The sequence below is a fragment of the Ctenopharyngodon idella genome, chromosome 3 (genome assembly GCF_019924925.1).
Source record: "Ctenopharyngodon idella isolate HZGC_01 chromosome 3, HZGC01, whole genome shotgun sequence".
Classification (NCBI taxonomy): Eukaryota; Metazoa; Chordata; class Actinopteri; order Cypriniformes; family Xenocyprididae; genus Ctenopharyngodon; species Ctenopharyngodon idella.
In genome coordinates this window covers 35,696,009-35,716,566 of record NC_067222.1, presented here as the reverse complement: position 1 = coordinate 35,716,566, position 20,558 = coordinate 35,696,009, and the positions used below count along the sequence as shown (strand labels likewise).

The 20,558-nt window shown below is 37.5% G+C and overlaps 1 protein-coding gene across 3 annotated transcripts in view; it reads left to right on the top strand.

The window, feature by feature from the left end:
• The window catches only part of smurf1 (SMAD specific E3 ubiquitin protein ligase 1), a 44,962-nt gene that overhangs the window by 18,143 nt on the left and 6,261 nt on the right, over positions 1 to 20,558 (top strand). For 2 of the 3 annotated variants that reach the window (XM_051887622.1, XM_051887621.1), the window contains exons 2-15: positions 5,862 to 5,900; positions 8,696 to 8,804; positions 8,979 to 9,112; positions 9,241 to 9,306; positions 9,743 to 9,818; positions 10,958 to 11,196; positions 11,939 to 12,023; positions 15,297 to 15,443; positions 15,761 to 15,962; positions 17,300 to 17,403; positions 17,692 to 17,806; positions 19,022 to 19,200; positions 19,414 to 19,551; positions 19,909 to 20,029. In XM_051887622.1, the coding sequence (XP_051743582.1) occupies positions 5,862 to 5,900; positions 8,696 to 8,804; positions 8,979 to 9,112; positions 9,241 to 9,306; positions 9,743 to 9,818; positions 10,958 to 11,196; positions 11,939 to 12,023; positions 15,297 to 15,443; positions 15,761 to 15,962; positions 17,300 to 17,403; positions 17,692 to 17,806; positions 19,022 to 19,200; positions 19,414 to 19,551; positions 19,909 to 20,029 (1,754 nt within the window). The remainder of the gene's footprint in view (positions 1 to 5,861; positions 5,901 to 8,695; positions 8,805 to 8,978; positions 9,113 to 9,240; positions 9,307 to 9,742; positions 9,819 to 10,957; positions 11,197 to 11,938; positions 12,024 to 15,296; positions 15,444 to 15,760; positions 15,963 to 17,299; positions 17,404 to 17,691; positions 17,807 to 19,021; positions 19,201 to 19,413; positions 19,552 to 19,908; positions 20,030 to 20,558) is intronic. The other variant, XM_051887623.1, reaches the window with a different exon arrangement.

The window sequence follows — 20,558 nt, the reverse complement described above, 5'->3', positions numbered from 1 at the left end:
GTTTTCAGGATCACTACTGCCCTGGCTGAGCTTGTGGATTTTCTTTTAGGGATGCATCGATGCATTGGCCAATAATCAGTATTGGCTGATGATCAGGGCTGATTATATCCTGTCAATCAAATGTGGAAAAACGTGTCAGACTGCAACTCATACTGTGCGTGTGCGTGCGTTTGTGTGTGTGTGTGTGTGTGTGTGTGTGTGTGTGTGTGTGTGTGAAGAAAATGTCTCTTGTGTTGTATTTAGGGCTGTTGAAGTTAATATGACAATAATGCATTAACAGTTAAAAAATAGTGACGTTCCAAGCCGGCTCTACTTGACCCTTTGAATCACTTGTAGTTCAAGCCAGAGTTGCCAGGTCCACTTTTTTCCCTACACCAAAAATATTTGTAGCACACCTCCCATCCAATAATTGCCAAAAAGCTTTGTGCTTTGTTACTTCTGATATTGATTTCAAATTCTGTCCATTTTATCAATGGTTCAAACAATAAATTACGTTTTACCAAAAAAAAAAAAAAAAAAATGCATTAACATCAAAAGGTATGTTGAAAGAAACAATACAACTTACCAAAATGTATCATGTTTCATGTGATCACTCAATCAGTGTTTCAACCACAGAAAAAAATGTCAGTAAAACAATGTCGCTTAATAGTGAATTCACATTTCCGGGTTTCTCAGAAGCAGAAGTCGTCATAGTTAGGTAAAATTCTATAGTGGTGAATGAGAGAATACATTAAATATATTTTTTTGTTTCCATTTGCTCAAATGGCAAAAGAAAAACTCCACAATAGTGTTTTCACAACTTTCAAAAAGAGGAAAAAAATAGAGAGCGATTGATAACGTATTAGAAACACACTCACAGCAGCATTAACTAGATTTTTGTAATTTGATGCAAAGATAATATAATACTAAGTATAGTGTTATAAATGTACCTACGTTTTTAAAAATAAAAATATAAAAAACTTTGCAGGATTTACGATATTGATGACCGTTAAAACGCATCATCACAGTCTGTGAAAAGGGTCCATGTTGCATTTACCTGCAGGAGTTAATCCAATATTCACAGTTTGTTAGTTAGCTATAAAAACAATAGAGAGAAGAATATAATAGTTTAGGCTCTTGTTAATTTAAAATATTAAAATATTAATACCTTTAATATTAAAGTAATGTACCAAATGAGAGGGTTTCTCCCTGTATAGTTGACAGCATTAGTTGGAAGAGATGTTTTTTTCCTTAAAATCAAACTATCGGTATCTGCAGATATCATTCTGAATAATCAGTATCGGCGGAAAAATTTAGTATCGGTGCATCTAATATCTATCAACCTTCTTTTGCTGAATCGGTGAGGAAAATGTTTAAATGTTTCTCAAATCAGTGACTCGAGTTTTAGGTGGCAACTATTAATCTATATAATCTATGCATTTTTTCAAAATTGACTAGCTGGTTTGTTGCATGAACTCTTCTAGTACATTAATCTTCTAAAATGGAAAAGATCAAATTTGGGGAAAATAAAATGGGATTTGGGAAAAATATTTTGATTCCCAGAAAATCCAGAAAAAATTTGAAGGGGAAACAAAGGAATTTGGGAAGGAATAAAACAAATTTCATAGGGTCCTATAAAGGCTGCTGAAATGTTAAAAGGATGAACTCATTTTAAAATATATTCAAATAGGAAACATTAATTTTAAATTGTAATAATATTTCACAATATTACATTTTTACTGTGTTTTTGATAAAATAAATGCAGCCTTGGTGAGTGGCTTCTTTCAAAAAACATTACAAACACTAACCAATGCCTGAACGGTAAGTAAATAGGATAAATAGAGATCTATTGATTTGGACTTTTTTTTTTTTTTAAAAAGCAGTGAAAAATTGGCTAAAAGCCATTGGTTACATTTGACATTTGCACTCAATAATTAATGGAAAAATATCCATCTGCTGGTCTGAGCCTATAAAATCCTGTCATGTGAATTAATTGCTTTAAATGGAGTGGATGTTACAGCCCTGGCTGCCTGTGATAAAAGTTGTGTCTGACAGCAAAGTTTCTGCCTCCGTTCCTCCTTTGTTTCCATGGCTACAGATGTGGAAAGATCCTAAAGGGAAGCTAGGGTGGTAAAGCTTTGAAATATCTGCTGCATGTATATTTGATTACTCTGTGACTGCTGTAGTTGAAGCTCTGCCACTCCTAAGGGATCTACCTCCGTCATACCTGCGGACTTTGATCTGGGCCTCTTATGCAGCGCGGCACCTCCACTTGGGTTATTGGTTGCCACAGTAACCATTATTGGGAGGTGATGGACAGCCTGGAGGCTGAAGACGTGATGGACTATGAAACCACCCTCCCCCGCTCTCTCCATCTCTCCCTGTGAATGCTGAGATGAATTCACAGCTAATGAGGCAGTGCCCTCCCCAAGTCATGGAGCTGTGTGTGGGTGCTAACAGAGGTATGCCGTTTGGCTCTTCTGTCCACAGCGATGAATTTCCAGCTCTCTGACCTTTTGAAGATCCTGTCCTCTTGGCTCATTATTAGGGCATAAACTATACCAAGCATTAGGGCAACATGAAACCTCAGCGTAGACCAATTAGTGGATGAGCTTGCATGACTCCTGTTCTATAGGAACTGGCTGTCTTTCCTCATTTCCAGCCGGTTTCTTCTTTACTGTATTGTCAGTTGGATTTAAATAAACAAACTTCTGCAATGACACCGAGAATACATAAAAAAATAAGGAAGCAAGTGTTTTTTGCTGTCTTTACTGTGCTGCTTCTATCTGGGATCCTGATTTTAACAGAAACACTGGTAAGCTTTTCTTTGATGTGCACACTGGGATTGAGGGAAGATACATCTGTTGTCATCAGCAGGATCCATAATTTTTCTTGTGCTTCACATTGTGTTTTTTCATTGTGCCTTTCATTGTCACCCCAAAAAAGCACTCATTCACTCATGTCATTTCAAAACTGATTGACTTTAGGGGTTTTTGCACCAGAGGAACCTTTTTTTAGTTCCCAGAACTATTGGTGGAACTACCCACTTTTTGGTGTGTTTGCACCCCAGGAACTAGGAGTAATTTTAATTTTTAGGGGGGACTAAATTGGCTCCTAATTCAGAGTAGAGTCTAACCCTGCACTATAGGAAATACTAGTGGCGTAAATGTACGTTGATTGGCCAAACACATACAAAACGGCGTTTGGACGTAAACACTGAAGTGCTGAACTGTGTTCACTACGTCAACTGCTTATGACAACAGTTAAAATTGTTGAATAAAATCATTACTTTTATGTTTTTGCACTCAAGTGTTCTCATCGCTTCATAACATTCAGGCTGAATTTGTGTTCCAAAGATGAACGAAGGTCTTAAAGGTTTAGTTCACCCAAAAATGAAAATTATTTCATTAATTACTCACCCTCATGTCGTTCCACACCCGTAAGACCTTTGTTTATCTTCTGAACACAAATTAAGGTATTTTTGATAAAATCTGATGGCTCAATGAGGCCTCCATTGACAGCAAGAAAATTGACACTTTCAGTGCCCAGAAAGCTACTAAAGACATATTTAAAACAGTTCGTGTGAGTAAACCGGTTCAACCTTAATGTTATAGAGCGACGAGAATACTTTTTGTGCGCCAAAAATAACAAAATAACGACTTTATTCAACAATATCTAGTGATGGGCGATTGCAAAACACTGCTTTATGAAGTTTTGAAGCTTTATGAATCTTTTGTTTCGAATCAGTGGTTTGGAGCGTGTATCAAACTGACAAAATCACGTGATTTCAGTGAACGAAGCTTCGTTACGTCATAAGTTTTTTGAAATTTCAATGGTTTACATGACTTTGTCAGTTTGATACACACTCCGAACCACTGATTCAAAACGAAAGATTCGTAAAGCTTCGAAGCTTCATGAAGCAGTGTTTTGAAATCGTCCATCACTAGATATTGTTGAATAAAGTCGTTATTTTGTTTTTTTGGCGCACAAAGTATTCTCGTCGCTCTATAACATTAAGGTTGAACCACTGTAGTCACATGAACTGTTTTTAAATATGTCTTTAGTAGCTTTCTGGGCATCTGAAAGTGTTAATTATCTTGCTGGCAATGGAGGCCTCTCTGAGACATCGGAGTTCATCAAAAAGATCTTCATTTGTGTTCTGAAGATGAACGAAGGTCTTATGGGTGTGGAACAACATGTGAGTAATTAATGACAGAAATTTCATTTTTGGGTGAACTAACCCTTTAATTGCTTAACGTATTCCATCTCTGTTATCATGAAACCCAAAACACACAACAAACGCAGCTACGATCACAACGTCCTCCATCCTCCAGTTGTTGACAGTAAATGCAGTGCTTATATGACACCACTGTCGTCTGTCGGCCGCTTCAGAAATCCTACTGCCGGTGCGAATACAACCAGGAAAATGGTCCGGGGGGGGAAATTAGTTCTCAGGGAGCCAACCTGGTGGCTAGTTCCTATAACTATGCGGTGCTAAAGATGCTTTTCATTCTTCTGCAGAATTCAAAGTGAGATATTTTTAAGAATATTTCAGCTGTTTTGTCCATATAATGAAGGTCAGTGGGGTCCAAAACGAGATTGAACCCCATTGACATTTGTTGTGTGGACATGGGCATTTTTAAAAATATTATTATTTGTAACTTCTACGTGTTTGGAATGACATGAGGGCAAGTAAATGATGACAGAATTCTCATTTTTGACTGAACTGTCCTTTTAACGGTTCTCCTATGTAATAATTAACACAACCTTGTTTAACAAGGCCATATAAGCGATTACACGCAAAAGGTTTTTCTGCACTGTAACAGCTGTCAGATAAATGTTTTTAGGTAACCATGTAAAGCGATGAAACATAACTTTGTCCAATTTATGAACACTAAAACATGGTTTGCAGTTTGCAACCATGTTTTAGCGTTCATAAATTGGACAAAGTTATGTTTCAATATCATGTGTTGAGCGGCATTCATTTGTACTTTTCCTGTTTTGACAGCATGCATGAATTAGTTCAGTGACCTCATGGGAGGAAAAAAAGCTCTTTAGAGGTAGAACACAGCCTTACTCTGTTTGTCCAGCAACACTTACACTCAAAGCACACAATTCAGAATCAACCATTGTCAAGCTGCACTGCATATGATTCCACTCTGTTTCCTGTTGTGCTGTGACTGCAGTGGAGTATAGGCTTTTACACTATGCTACTACCACTTTTGCACTGATATGTTCATTTTTCTTGTCCAGATGCAGGTCATTGATTTTTCTATTACTTTGTCCTCTGTGTACACAGTGCATTTTTGATAAGATGAATATTGCTGACCACACCTGCTCCCTCTTACACCACGGCGTGTCAAACGTGAGCTGACACCAACCTTCTTCACAAATGCTGCTGCTCTTAAGTGTGCCAAATCCCATTGAAAAGCATGAAATCACATTGCAGCCCAACACAGAATGACCTTTGATATTTTCACATTAGGTGAAGGCTAGCCAAGAATAAAAACCCTTTCAGGCAGACAGCTTAAGCTTTACATATCCAGGGAAAAGCTGTGGATTTGGGGTGCTGACTAACAGCGTTGAGAGGAAGTTTGTCTGATTTATTCTGTGCAGGCTGTGCTGGGATGGCCCCAGCAGTCCCTCTTGGGGGGGACTAAAGGAAAGGGATCGTGATCATGTCAGTTAGTTAGTGGAATGAGGCCCAGCTTTCTCTTTAAAGCTGTCTCTTGCTCTGTTTTCAGAGCAGCAAAGCTTGTGGTTATTTTAAATGCATCAGCTTTTAAAATATTTATTTTCCAAATTCATACATTTCAAAGCAAGGGGTGCATCTGTTGATATATCTAACTGATTTGAATTTTTTTTTCCTTTTTTTTTTTCAGTATTATGTGCCAAGAATCTGGCAAAGAAAGACTTCTTCCGTAAGTATAACTCTTTTTTTTCACTATTTTCATTCTTTGTGTTCCTTACATTAGTTCACTCCGAAATTAAAATGTTTCCTTTTACTGACTCTCATTGCTCCAGACCTGCACAAAAAGAAACATTTTGAATAATGTGCTGGGTGCTCTTTTACATGTAATTACAATAAAATGGGCTTTCAATCTTCAAAAATCGACAGAAATGCATCATAAAAGTTGGCCATGAGAACTGTTTACTCTATTCAAAGTCTTCTGGGCAATCTGTGAGAGAAAAACACTGCTGCGAAATCATTCAAATCAATTTTGTGAACCATTTCATTGAAAAGATCAGACTCGAAGAACATTTCAATTTGCAAATAGGACATCAATACGTCTCTCTTTTACTTTCATAAATGTGCCAAGGAGAGTTTGAGTGGATTATCAGTGAATAATGACTTAAATTTTGGTCTGTTTTTCACACAAAGCTATTGCATTATTTCAGAAGACATGAAATTTAAAGCATGTATTGTAACCACTTCATTGATGCGTTCAGTTGCGTTTATTTTGGATATTTTTGGCTCCAGTCCTCATTCACTTTCAATTCACATTTATATTGAAAAGAGTATTGTTTGTTTGTTTGTTTATTTATATAGCACAGTTTAATACAACGTTGGTTGTCCAAAGTGCTTCACAATCCCAGAAAGCTGAAGAAAAAAACAAAAACAAATAAAAAACAAATTAAACAGTATAAACAAACAAATAACCTAGCCAGGATATTCTTCAAATTCACCTTTTTTTGTTTCACATGAAGTCTAAGCAGTTTGGAATATCTTCTGTGTGACTAAATTTTGCTTTTGGGTGAAATTTTACTCGACTTCAAATCCTTCGCATTCACAGAAATGTCTGTATAGGAACTGTTTGTGATTCTGTAGCTCTGGAACATTGGAGCCTCTCTCCTCCGCCCACTGGCTGCTTTTATCACTGGGTGAATTCACATCCTCATTCAGTGGCTCCTCATCAGATTCCACCCACTACAGCATGAGCACACTTCACTGTTCTGGAGCCTGGGCTCTCCGTCCCAGCTGTTCTGACTGACAGGCTTGTTTGCCCCACTGGCCTCGTCAGTGTGTGTCCCACATATTATTCAAATGCCTGGTGTGCGTCATTCATAGATCCTGTTTCTGTGCCATGGCCATTATCCTTCTCATATAACAAAAGGCCACATGAGAATGTATGACGAAGACGGGCAAAACAAGACCAATTGTCCCTGATAATTATATAATGAATTATTAGTATTTATGGCCTACAACAGATGCAGCATGTCTTTTTCTCCCCACTCGCATAATATCAGTTGAAAGACTCTTCAAAGTTTCACGCCAACAAACTAACGGTTCACAGAGCATGTGACTGTCCTTTCAATAACACTGAGCAAAACGCATTGCTAAGTCTATAACTAAACGACACAATACAGACTCCAGACTAGCCTAAAATGATCATAAATGTGACATGAAAATAAACATTCGTGACAGTAATTTAAAATATAATTGCTGTTGGTGACAAACTAGAAAATTACTGTTGATATGTGCTTTTATCAGATTTTATCTAACCCGTAATGTCATATTCACAAACAAATTAGTCTTTTGAGCTGGTTGTTTTAATGAATCACTCAAGCACCTTCATGAATCCATCTCATTCTGAGTTTTCAGTTTGAATAATCTAACAACTTGACTAAGAAACATCCGAATATGTAACCATGTAACAAAATACTGTTATTGTTTAGCATGTACACTAACTATCTGTTCACTATGCTAACCAATTGTAAGGTGGAGTTAGTTTTAATGGAGAACTTTGCTTGGGTGTGAATCATTTTGCTTGAATGTGGTCAGTGACATGTTGGAACCGTAAAGCAATATTTAACTAATTTTCAGTCAGGCCAAAATACTCTCAAGGCTGGAAATACACTACATGACTTTTGCCCAAAATTTGCAGTCTGGAGGAGTTGACACAAATTGCTGAAAGTCAGCTGCTGGTTGCCAAGAGTCACTTTTGCAGATATTGGCCTGTCAGAGTTGACAGATTTTAGACAGAATTGTGTAGTGTATGATCAGCACATTTACTTTACTTTTACTACACTTTTAAGTAAAAAAATTTTTTTCAAACATATTAGATATTTTGAATGCGTTGATTTCATTTGTCACACATTTCCTAACAATGAGTTGCATGTTTCTGAATGAGTTCATTGAATTTCTAGTAGTGCTTGATGCTCAGTTGTTTAGTGTATGATGTCCAGTTTTTCTCTGAAAACATTTACAGTCAGGAAATGTATAATGCCTATTGTTTTCAATTATGTTCAGGTTTTCAAAATCATATAGTGTATTCCAGACTTTACAGAACATTGATATTTATGTGGCACAAATACAGTCAGGATCACTAGAGTGACAGAATCAAGGTGGAACACAATTTTATAATAAAAACAATCTTGGTTTAACTTATCTGAAAACATTTTTAATATCATGTTTAGTATGTAATTGCAAAAAGTGCATGTAAAATGGCTTTAAGAGATGAGTGTATATGCAGTAATTCTGTAATTTGGCAACTAAAAGTCAGTAGCTCCAGGGTCATTCTTTTTGGTCTGGGGCTCTGGAAAAAAAAAAAAACATCCAAATAATTGCAGTCTATCTAAATTCTTGGAGAATTCGTGTTTAGCTGTCCAGATTGTACCCGTTCTTTTCAGAGGGCAGTGTGAGGACAGTGTGTGTTGGCCGGGTTTGTCCTCTGTTGTTTATTTGTATTCCTGCCACACTGTCATTCTGCTGCAGGGTTGCCTGATCCTTTCGCCAAAGTGGTGGTGGATGGCTCGGGTCAATGCCACTCTACAGACACGGTCAAAAGCACACTGGACCCCAAGTGGAATCAGCATTACGACCTGTGAGCAAATTTCCTTACTGACGGCTATTTTTTTTAAAAATGTTCTCAGTGGTATTCATGATGTTGTGCAGTTTCGGTCATTTAGTTAATCTTTAAAATAACGGAAGCAATATTAGCTAGTGATTTAAAACAGAATTTCACTGAGGGAACTTGCTAAAGAGAGCTTTTTCACAGGTATATTGGGAAGACCGATTCCATCACCATTAGTGTATGGAACCATAAGAAGATCCATAAGAAACAGGGGGCGGGTTTCTTAGGCTGTGTGCGGCTCCTGTCCAATGCCATCAGCAGACTAAAAGACACAGGCTGTGAGTGTAATACTTTTATAGCCAGCCATTATCTCTTCATTTTGCCTTATCAAGGTTGTTAACCGTCTCGTAAGTTTGATAGCCTCATACATCAAATGTTTGATTGCATTGTATTATCTCCCCATCAGACCAGCGTTTAGACTTGTGCAAGTTGAACCCATCTGACAGTGATGCTGTCCGTGGACAAATCGTTGGTATGTATTGAACAGTGCAGGTAGAACTTTTCCGATACAGTGGCCTGAGGGAAAATGTGTTTACCAACTTCAGCAACACTTTTAAATGGATAATACTGGATACTGGATAAACAAAATATCAAACCAAGTTTTAATTTTGAAGAAAGATAACACAAGTAGTCAAAATATTTAAGATGACATTTGCCTCAATAGTGTAGTTCTGAAAAAAAAAAAAAAAAACACTAGCATTATTTGTTTGCAGATCCCACTTAGTTTGATATTTTATATTTAATGCATTGAAGTTTAAACTTTTTGTCCAAATACTGGACATTTCACTGTGAAATTGAATATAAATGATCAAACTAAAACCAATTTATCATCGCTTAATGAATATTTTCTGCTAAACGAAGGGCCTCAATGTAAAAACTTTTCTTAAATAATTTTCTCCATTTTGTAGTGAGCCTGCAAACCAGAGACAGAATTGGCAGTGGAGGGCCTGTGGTCGACTGTAGAGGACTGGTAGAGAATGAAGGGTAAGTCGTCTTCTGTCCTGAAGATGCATATTTATTTACTGCTGGAACTGACGGCTACCTGCCCAGATAAAAAGCACTTTATTTGAACTTCCTAAAGACCAGTTGAGGCCCCAGTATACTCATGGCGAAGTTCTTTTTCGTTCTTCGTTTAGGGGGTAAAATGAAGTTCGATGTAGCAGCGTATATTGTTATCGAACATCTGACGCCACCCACACTGCTGAGAGCGCCGTTTAGATGAATATGTAAATATGTGCTGCGTGTGTTCTCAATAACAAAATGAACACACAACAAAATTGAGAAAACAACAAGCATTTTAATAAAGCATAAGAAAATCATCTGATCATAGCCGTGTGGATATGCTTGTTTGCACAAGCTCTGCAATTCGGCACTCTAGCAAAGTCACATCACGTTTATTTATATAGCACTTTATACAATATATTGCTTAAAAACAAGCAGCTTCACCGTATTAAACATGAAAAACAGTGTCAGTGTTTCGTTTCATCAGAAGTACAACTTCTACTATAAAGCAGCTCTCCAATGGGCTTATGTTTTCACTCACGGACGTCTGAACTCCACGGATTGAACAGGAGAAATAAAATGGAAAATATTTTGATGAGAAATAAGGCAGAGCATAATTTTACGTAATCGCCACAGACCAATGGTTATACAAAGGTGTTTACCAAAAGTTCAGCTTTGGCAAGCTGTTTCAAACGGAGTTCGTTTTGGCCTAATTTTGTTCGAAATGACGTCACATCAGTTCGTTTTTCGATTTCTCGAAGTAAATTGGGGCCTTTAGTCTCACACTTCATCACTGTTTTTTTTTCATCAACACTGGCCCAGACTGGAAAACAGGGTGGAACTTTCTTTTTATTCACCAGGATTTGATATGAGTGTGATTATGATATTACTTATCCACACCTATGTGGCCTGTGTTAAATCGGCTGAATAGTAATTTCAGAAATGTTACATGAAAGTTATTACATGTCTTGATAGATTATGAAAATTTGAATATGAATGGTTTAATTGTGTAGGATAGTTCCTGTGACAGTTATTAAAATATCAGGGACATTTTTATGTTGTCCTTAATGTTAGCGTGTCTGTGTGCAGTGTGTTTTCACATTTGATCTTTAATGTTTCAGGCCCGTTTTTGAGGACTCGGGGCCCGGACGGCCTCTCAGCTGCTTCATGGAGGAGCCCATGCCATACACAGATCCCACAGGGGCCGCTGGCGGAGGAAACTGCCGTGCACTTGAGTCACCCAATCAGGAGCAGCGACTCCAAGCACAACGGATCAGAAATCAAGATTCCCGAGGGCACGCACACACCCCCCAAAACCGACCACACGGACACCAGTCCCCTGACCTCCCTGAGGGCTACGGTAAGTGTGTGCGCATTAGCATGGTCGATTTAGTAAAGTTTACCTAGATTTTTTATTTTGTTTTTATTTATTTTTATCTAATTGTTTTAGCTTTTTATTTTTAGTGCCAGTGCTTTAAAACACCACTGGTATCGAGGCACTGCTTTTCACCTACTTTAATACACTTCAAATCACCTGGTGTGAGCAATTTTCCTGTCATTATGTATAATCTGCAAGTCACCATTCTTTTTTTAAAGCAATAAAAGATTTATATATACATATTTAACTAAAAACCATGTAGTTTTGAACTTCCCAGTGTGTATACCTGATCTCTTACCCTCAGTACTGCTAGAGTCCACGGAGACTAATACAGCTTAGCGCTCTGTGTACAGGCTACTGAAGTGCAGTGAACTGGAGAGACTGAGCTCTGAAAGAAGTCTATTCTATGTGACACCGCTGCTTTAGCTGAGCCTTGTGGCTACTGCGGCCCGCATTATACAGGTGGATTGGCTGTGGTAAAGCCTCTCATTGGAGTGTAACTGTGCCTGACCCTGCTGGTGTTGTGGTCGAGTCCTCTGCTGTGACCAGTGGACGGTGCCAGTGTAATTAAATCTCAGACTAGACATGCCACACTAGCTGTGTGCAGTCTGAGAACTGGATGCTCAGTGTCCTGTTGCAATAGCCCTGGCGCTCATTCAGGTTACGTGTAAACCGTTGTTGCTCATTCACTCATAACATGTGTCTCTTCTGTTTTCTAATACAGAGCAAAGGACCACTGTGCAGGGCCAAGTCTATTTTCTGCACACACAGACTGGCGTGAGCACCTGGCATGATCCTAGAATACCCCGGTAGGTTTAATCACTACCGCCTTTGCTGAAATAACGATTGCCCCTGTTTGATTGCTGTTGTGATATCGCTCTAATCGCAGCTCTTTAATGTCCACAATCAGCTAACTTGATAATCAGCAATCTCACTTATACTGTTGACATTGTGAAGCTTAATAGTTTGCTCATCATCATAATAATGACCTCAGGAGCATGAGGAAAGAGACTTAAGAAAAAGCCTGTTAGTGATGAGGGAAGGGTGGGAAATCAACACAAGGCACTAGTCAACCGCAGATGCTTTTTGCGCAGTGGCAGGTTATTTTGCTCAATCAGTCACTGTAGAATGTGACCTCTTAAATGGGCCTTTTTCAGATTGGCCCAACAACATGCTTATATATTCAACATGCATGTGTGTATGTTTTGAAAAAGTTCTTATATACTGTTGACTATTTGTTTGGATCTTTAGTTGCGCCAACATCTCTGTAATAAGATAAGTCTTTCTACTTGGTGGCCATGTTTGTAATGTAATGCCTTTAAAAAGGCTGTTTTGTTTTTTTTTTCTATTAGGGCAATAAGTACTTGCTCCATTTGAATGGAGAAAAGTTATATTCAGCAAGGATATTCAGTCATTAATTTAAGCGATTAGTCGAATTATTGTGCGTTTACATTAATAAACATAAATGAGCCTTTAATTGCCTATATATAATACGTAGCCTAATCAGCAAACGTAATTATTATGAATGTGGCATGAAAAAACAGCAGGAGACTGTCTGAAAATTGTACTAATTTATTGATAAACTAGTGTTTTCTGCTGACTCGTCATATCCACAGTAGTGGACGCACCTACAGTGCACAGCATAAATGAGTACACCCCCTCTGAACAAATACAAAAGGTGTATTTTCTTTATGATCACTAATACAATTCATGGAAAGATGGCAAAACTAAAATGTATTAAACATATACATAATAAAAACTGAGAAATATATGTCATTAATAGCCATGAAATAAGTAAATTAGCCAATTTTGTTTAAATGAAGGATTGCAGAAATGAGTACACCATAGATTTAATTCAACAAATGTATAATATTCTAGTACTTAGTATGCCCTCCGTAATTTTGAATATACTGCTCTGACCCTTCTTGGCACGGAGTGTACAAGTTCATGACAAATTGTCACATCTGTCCTGTTTAACTCCTGGATGATGAATCCTTAAATGCTCTGATCTTTAATGGGGAGTGTTGCTCAACACGTCTCTACAGAATCCCTCAGAGGTGCTCAAGAGTGTTAAGATTAAGTGTAATACATGTCCACAGAAGGTTTTTTACCTTGGGAGAATGCATACCCTCATTGTCATGTTGAAAAAATGCCCAACAATGCAGGGAATGAGAAAAGGGTAACATCTTCTGTTTTAATTTTAAAATTACATTTATTAAATTACACAGTGGTGTGGGAATTCATGACAGCATTGATAAAGCACAACTCCCTCACACCTTCAGCACTCATACATCCCTATATAAGAGCTTTACTACCACTGAACTTTACTGTGGGAACCAGGCACTTCTCACTGTACTCCTTCTCTAGCAACACCATAACATTTTGGATGCTGTTAGATCCAAAATGATTGATTTGGTCTCATGAGACCAGAGTATTGATTCCCAGAATCTATATTTTGTAAATATGGGCTTTGGAAATTGCTAACTGACTATTGTGCTTTGGCTACAGTAGGTAGTTCCAGTGAGAACAACAACCATGCATGTCATTTCTGCAGGCTGCATCTTACTCTGTGAGATAAACAGTCACTCTTTTCATAGCTTTTGCTGGCTCTGAGACACTCGCTTGGTATTTCTCCTGCTCTTTGTCTAGCAAAAAAATCCCTCATCACTAAATGAAAGCTTAAAATGAAGGCCTGATTATTTCAGGGGCCTTGTCACAAGTCCATTGTTTTTGAATTTCTGTGTTACTTTTGCTATATTTTCACACTTAAAACAATGATTTGGTAATCCTCTTGTACCACTGTCCTCTTTTGTGCTAAGAAATAAGTCTCCTGACAGTTCTCTCCCAAGTGCTTCCATTGTTGTCAGCATTAAGTCTGAGAATGATTCAGTGGGCTATATAACACTTTTAATTGTCAAGAAATTACTTCTCTTTAAATGTTTTGGTTCAACATTCTTACATGTTGATCAAACATTGCCTTAAACTTACACCAGAAAAGTAACTTAGTAACTCAGTGTACTCATTTTTGCTACACAACATTTTATCACCTTGATAAGAAAATCTTATTTTCCTGAATGATTTTGACATGCTCATTTATGCTGTGCACTGCATATGCACAATTCATACAGATTACATAATCTGAGAAAATTTGTGTAGGATTTGAATTGATTCGTTTAAAAGTAGACATTTCAAGCTTTCTGTATATATATTTCTCATGTCTGTGAGGCAAGTATATGCTGAGTTTCGGTTCGTTTTTGTGACGCGCTCAGTTTGCTCGAGACCGAGACGGCAGAAAGCGCATCCTGTTTGTTTTCATTATTTTACAAAGCACAACGTTTTGTTGTTGTTGAGAGTTTACAGAAGTAAAAGCAAACCATTTACAATTTCGAATGTTGGATTATTCTTATCTGTATGACCAAAAAATAACGGAGCATTTTAAGCTGAAAAGTGATCGCACCGGCGCCTCCATGATATGCGCACATTTACCTAGGTTAACGTTAGAGTGAAAAGACTTGTAAAGTTGGTACTACTTACTTGTTTCAAGTGTTAAGCCATATTTGAGGTCGATGAATAATGAATGATTGGCGAATGTTTGAATTTCCTGCCGTTAACAATCTGTCCGTCACACAGACTGTGTGATTTCGCCACTTCCTGTGGAGGTTTTTTTTTCTGCAACTAACAAATACCAATTTTGGTCGACTAAACCTCTTCTTGTTGACTAACGATTAGTCGACTATTAGAGAGCAGCCTTAGTTTTTAAACTGTTCATCAAAGAATCCTGATAAATGTATTATGGTTGTAACAAAAATATTACAGCACAACCTTTTTCAACATAGATAATAATTGAATAAATTACAAAATCTTAACCTAAACTTTTAAATGGTAGTGTGTTTGAATGAACAAAAATAAAAATGTTTGATTAAAATCTCAGTGGCTGGTAAAATAGGGCATTCACCTGCCACTGTGGCTGGTGGACAAAAAGAAGTTAATTTCCCACTCAGGAAGAAGGTAAATAGGCAGAGTTTTAGGTCACCGTTATATGTGTTGAGCAGCAGGTGTGATGGGTGCGCTTGCTCCTTCAGGGATTTGAACAGCGTGAGTTGTGAGGAGCTGGGCCCTCTGCCGCCCGGCTGGGAGATCAGGAGCACTGTGTCAGGACGAATTTATTTTGTCGACCACAATAATAGAACCACGCAATTCACCGACCCCAGGTTACACCACATCATGAGGTAAAACATCTTTCACATCGGCACTGCTTATAACATCTGATTACTCATCCCAGCTCTTAAATTATCCTGTTAATTATTCACCACAATGAATAAATCATCCTTGTGTAATTAAACTTGCTAGTAATGATAATTGCTTGCTTGTATAAGGGTTTATTAAATTAATTCTCAACATTTAATTCCTAATCGTCCCTAGTGGGAGTGTAACCCAAATGATGCATGAAAATTACATTGGTCCAGTGGTTTGATAAACTGCTATGAAAGTGCGGAGGAATTGGATCACATGTGACATTTGTGTGTGTTTTGAATGTGATGAGCAGCCAGCACTCTCAGGTGAAGGAGTCGAGCCAGGCTCTGCCCGTACAGATGGAGGTTGGAATGGAGGAGGGTGACGGGGAGTTACCGGTGCGCTACGAGAGAGATCTGGTACAAAAACTTAAAGTTCTCCGGCATGAGCTCTCCCTGCAGCAGCCTCAGGCCGGCCACTGCCGCATAGAAGTGTCCCGTGAGGAGATCTTTGAGGTACTTGCAGTCACAAAGCTGAATAGTACCAGCCATGTTAGCATACGTAATTTAGTTCTAACAGCACTGTGGAAATGTTTTTGCCATTGGAAGTGACTGATACATGCATCACGATTTGATTTGCTTGATTTTTAGTCTCTAACAGTAGGACACCAATTTCAGTATCTTTAGTAACTGCAATTTTTGGTCACAGCAACATGTTTTTATGTATATATCACTTTATTTACTTCAATACACATTTCTGGTTTTACTGTGCAATTCATCACTGCCCGTTATTCCAAAGAAAAAAATGTTTGTATTTTCATCTCAGTGTACACTAACATTCAAAAGTTAGGGGTCAGTAAGATGTTTTTTATGGTTTTGAAAGAAGTCTGTTCACCAAGATTGCATTTATTTGATCAAAAATACAGTAAAAACAGTTATAATTTGAAATATTACAAATAAAACTAACATTACAATCAAACTTTTTCTATTTTAATATATTTTTAAATTTTACTTATTCCTGTGATATCAAAGCTGAATTTTCAGCAGTCATTACTTCAGTGTCACATGACTCTAATTAGTTGTGCTGCTTTATATTTTTGTGGAAACAGTCATCCATTTTTTTTCAAGATTTATCAGCACTTATTTGAAATGTATACATTTTTGTAACATAAATGTCTATACTGTCATTTTGATCAAATTTTATGTCCTTGCTGAATAAAAGATCCCTTACTTTTTAAAGCAACATTTTAAAATTTGCATCTGATTTTTTTTTGTGACATTAAAAAAAAATGGCCAAATAGCAATGTACACATCATTTTAGGCTAGGTTAAAATGTTTCATTTTTAATTGTTTAAAGGGATAGTTCACCCTAAATGAAAATTAAGTCATCATTTACTCACCCTCATGTCGTATTTTTGTTAATCTTCAGTTCTCACAACTTGTGTGCTTTTTCTGGGTGAGACATAGTGAACTTTGGCGCTAATAGAGTATCACAAAATGCGCATGTCATGCAGAGATAGCCTAGGTCAAGAATTTTGTTAAATAATACATTAAATTTAATTTTGTTTTTCACCAAACCCTATCATATACCCCCAGAACACTTGGAATATACGACACGTCGCATGGGATCATTCTGTGAATCTTTTGTGTCTTTTTTTTTTTTTTTTTTTTTTTTTTTTTTTTAAACAAGCTTGATACTGGTCGCTATTCACTGCCATTATATGGACGAATATTTTTCAGACTTAATTTTTATTTTAGGGTGAACTATCCCTTTAATTTAATTCTGTATAATTTATGTAAATTAATGTTTCACTGATGTCACTGCTCTAAGTGCTGCTCTATCTGTGCAATAGGAGTCTTATAGGCAGATCATGAAGATGAGACCCAAAGACCTGAAGAAGCGGCTGATGGTGAAGTTTAGAGGAGAGGAGGGGCTGGATTACGGTGGTGTTGCTAGGTAGCATATGAATCTGTTCCATATGAAAGGTTCTCATTAATTAATTTCCCTTGTGCCTCATTATTCCCCCATCTCTTTTCATACGCCAGACTTGACTTTATAATTTCAACAGTTTAGCTGAATCTCAGCCAGGCTTATCAGCATGCAGGGTATCATGTTCACGATATTGCAGGTGTTCCCCTGTTGAGCACAGAGTTTAGATTGAACTGCAGCCAGCAAGACTAAGATATGAGCATCTTCTAAAAAAGTCTATCTGACTTCTTTGTCTGAATTCCTGTCTTATTCCAGGGAGTGGTTATATCTTCTCTGTCATGAGATGCTAAATCCATACTACGGCCTGTTTCAGTACTCAACTGATAACATCTACACACTACAGATCAACCCAGATTCATCCATCAACCCTGTAAGTCATTTGGTGACCTGTGCTTGGGATTTCTCTCTTAAATAGGGCTGCAACTAACCATTGTTTTGATAATCAATTAGTTGGCTGATTATTTCTTAGATTAATTGGATAAAAAGACCAGTTTTCTTATTTTATTTTATTGACAAAACACACTATTCCATATCCTGCCCAATACTGTCCTTCAAACAAACGTGCCAACTGAATGCTAATGAAAACATATATAGTGAATATATCTATGATATATGCAAAAGAGCTATAAAGCAAAAAGACAGTTTACATCCCTACATTACAAGTGAAGATAAAAGTAAAGATAATGAAGAAAAACACAAACTCATTGTCAACAGATAAGAGGAATGTTCTGCAGGAACAAACATTCACTCTTAACACAGTAACCTCTTAATATTATTCCTTTATCATGTATATGTAAGAAACATCTTAGATTTATATTCAATTACACGCAGTTATCCCTTTACAGTTACCACTCCTATGAAATACTTGAATTACATGTTGACTTTTCAACCTAAATTTAACGTCCAACAGATATTTCAGCAAAATGAATGCTTTGTCTCCCTCTCTGATGCGTCCCATCTGTTTAAAGTGTGAAGTTTAACGCTGACTGTCAGGATGAGCCTTCATGCAAAATAGAAATACTCACGTGAATTTGTAACGCTTACAGATAAGGATATAACCGTAAAATGAAAATTTTGCACTGAGGGAACACATCACACATTAAACAACACACGCATCTGTCAAAGTCTCTTTAAAGTCTTTGGCCATGTCAAACATTACGTTAATGCATTAGCTTGAAGCTTAAAATAAAGAATTCTCATGTTTTGGGCAGCTTGGATCACGTACCTTTGCCGCAGCAGCTCACTCTATTTCCACAGCTATTTTTAGATACATTTTGTCCATAGAAGTGCGTTATTCAGTGCTGTAATTTGACAAGACTGGCGAACTTTTCTGTGCACGGTGGGTAGACGAAACTAATCAATACGGACATTCGTTGTCAACGATTTTCACTATCGATTTTATCGATTAGTTGTTGCAGCCCTACTCTTAAACAAGACCCAGTAAATCAGTATGTTATGAAGAAATTTATCAAAGACTGTGCTGCTTGGACCTTGTGTTCGTCATGTGTGCTTTAAAAGGTTGACTATGTTCCTCTGCTGCAGGGTCTCATTAACTTTCCTATCACGCCCTCTGCTGTTTTTTCAGGACCACTTGTCTTACTTCCACTTTGTTGGGCGGATTATGGGTCTGGCTGTTTTCCATGGGCACTACATCAATGGAGGCTTCACTTTGCCTTTCTACAAGCAGCTCCTGGGGAAGCCAATCCAGCTTTGTGACCTTGAGACTGTGGACCCAGAGCTGCACAAGAGCCTCGTCTGGATCCTGTGAGTGAATTTCATAAGAAATGTCTAATTCAGTTTCAATAGAATTAAATAAAGCATATTTTGCTTTAAGAAAATCATGTCTTTAAGCCCTGGCATATTTTGGGTTCATTGTGGCCAAACAAACAGCTTGGTATTTATGGACTGTAATGGGTAGCCTGTTGAATGTAAGCAACAATATGAATAACTTTGCTATATTTTTCTTGTGTTTTTCAGAGAGAATGACATCACATCTGTTTTGGACCACACTTTCTGCGTAGAACATAATGCTTTCGGCAAATTCCTCCAACATGAGCTGAAACCAAATGGCAAGAACATCCCAGTCACAGAGGAGAACAAGAAAGAATATGTGAGGTATGAAGAGGAGCAAGCTTATGGACTACCAGGCACAGCAGATTCATAATCACTCTCTCAGAGACAGTCAGCCAGCAGAGGGCAGCAGTCACCCTCGCTAAAGGGGCTTGGCATAGGTTTTAGGAGCCTCACTGCTTTTTCCACTGTCAGTTTGATTGAGTGAACCCTGAATGTATATAAGCTACCGATCAAGAATGTTATTGGGATGTCAATTTTTATGAGTCTTTATTGTCTGGGAGTCATTGCCAAATAGAAATGAATCGGAGGTTGTTAGTGGAGTACCGTGGGGCGCAGTTGCCTGTTAGCATTCTCCATGTTCCACTGCAGATCTCTAATGATTGATTGTGTCTCTGTTAGGCTGTATGTCAACTGGAGGTTCATGCGAGGCATTGAGGCCCAGTTCCTCGCCTTGCAGAAAGGCTTCAACGAACTCATTCCACAGCATCTGCTCAAGCCTTTTGACAACAAGGAACTTGAGGTAATCCATTTCATTTCAGACACACAGGCTGTTGAAGGCACTGCTCTGAATAATATCAGAGACATTAAAAGTAGAGCAAAGAAGAATCATAACACTAATAATGACATTTTAGCCAAACAGCTATAATAGCCAACAAACTTCAAAATGTTTATTGCAAGAAGCACAATACAGTAATAATAAGTTCAATAAAAAAAAAAATAAGGTATGCTTTCGACACAAAATAAACACAGGATAAGCAAGATATTAAACGGCAACTGAACACATTCTGAATCCTGAATTTGAAATGTTGCCATTAGGTAGGAGGTTAAGAATGCCAAGCTGTAGACTAAACCAGTTTAAGAATTTGTTCATTCCATCTGCATTTAAGTTATTAAATGGCATTAAGTAAATTAACTACTATGAGAAGGTTTTTTTTTTTATTGTTTATATATTGTTTTAAATTCAAAGTGGATTCAATCATATGACATGAACCATTTTCATTTCTTTAGATCAGTATATTGCCACTATATATGCCACTATTGACATTTTT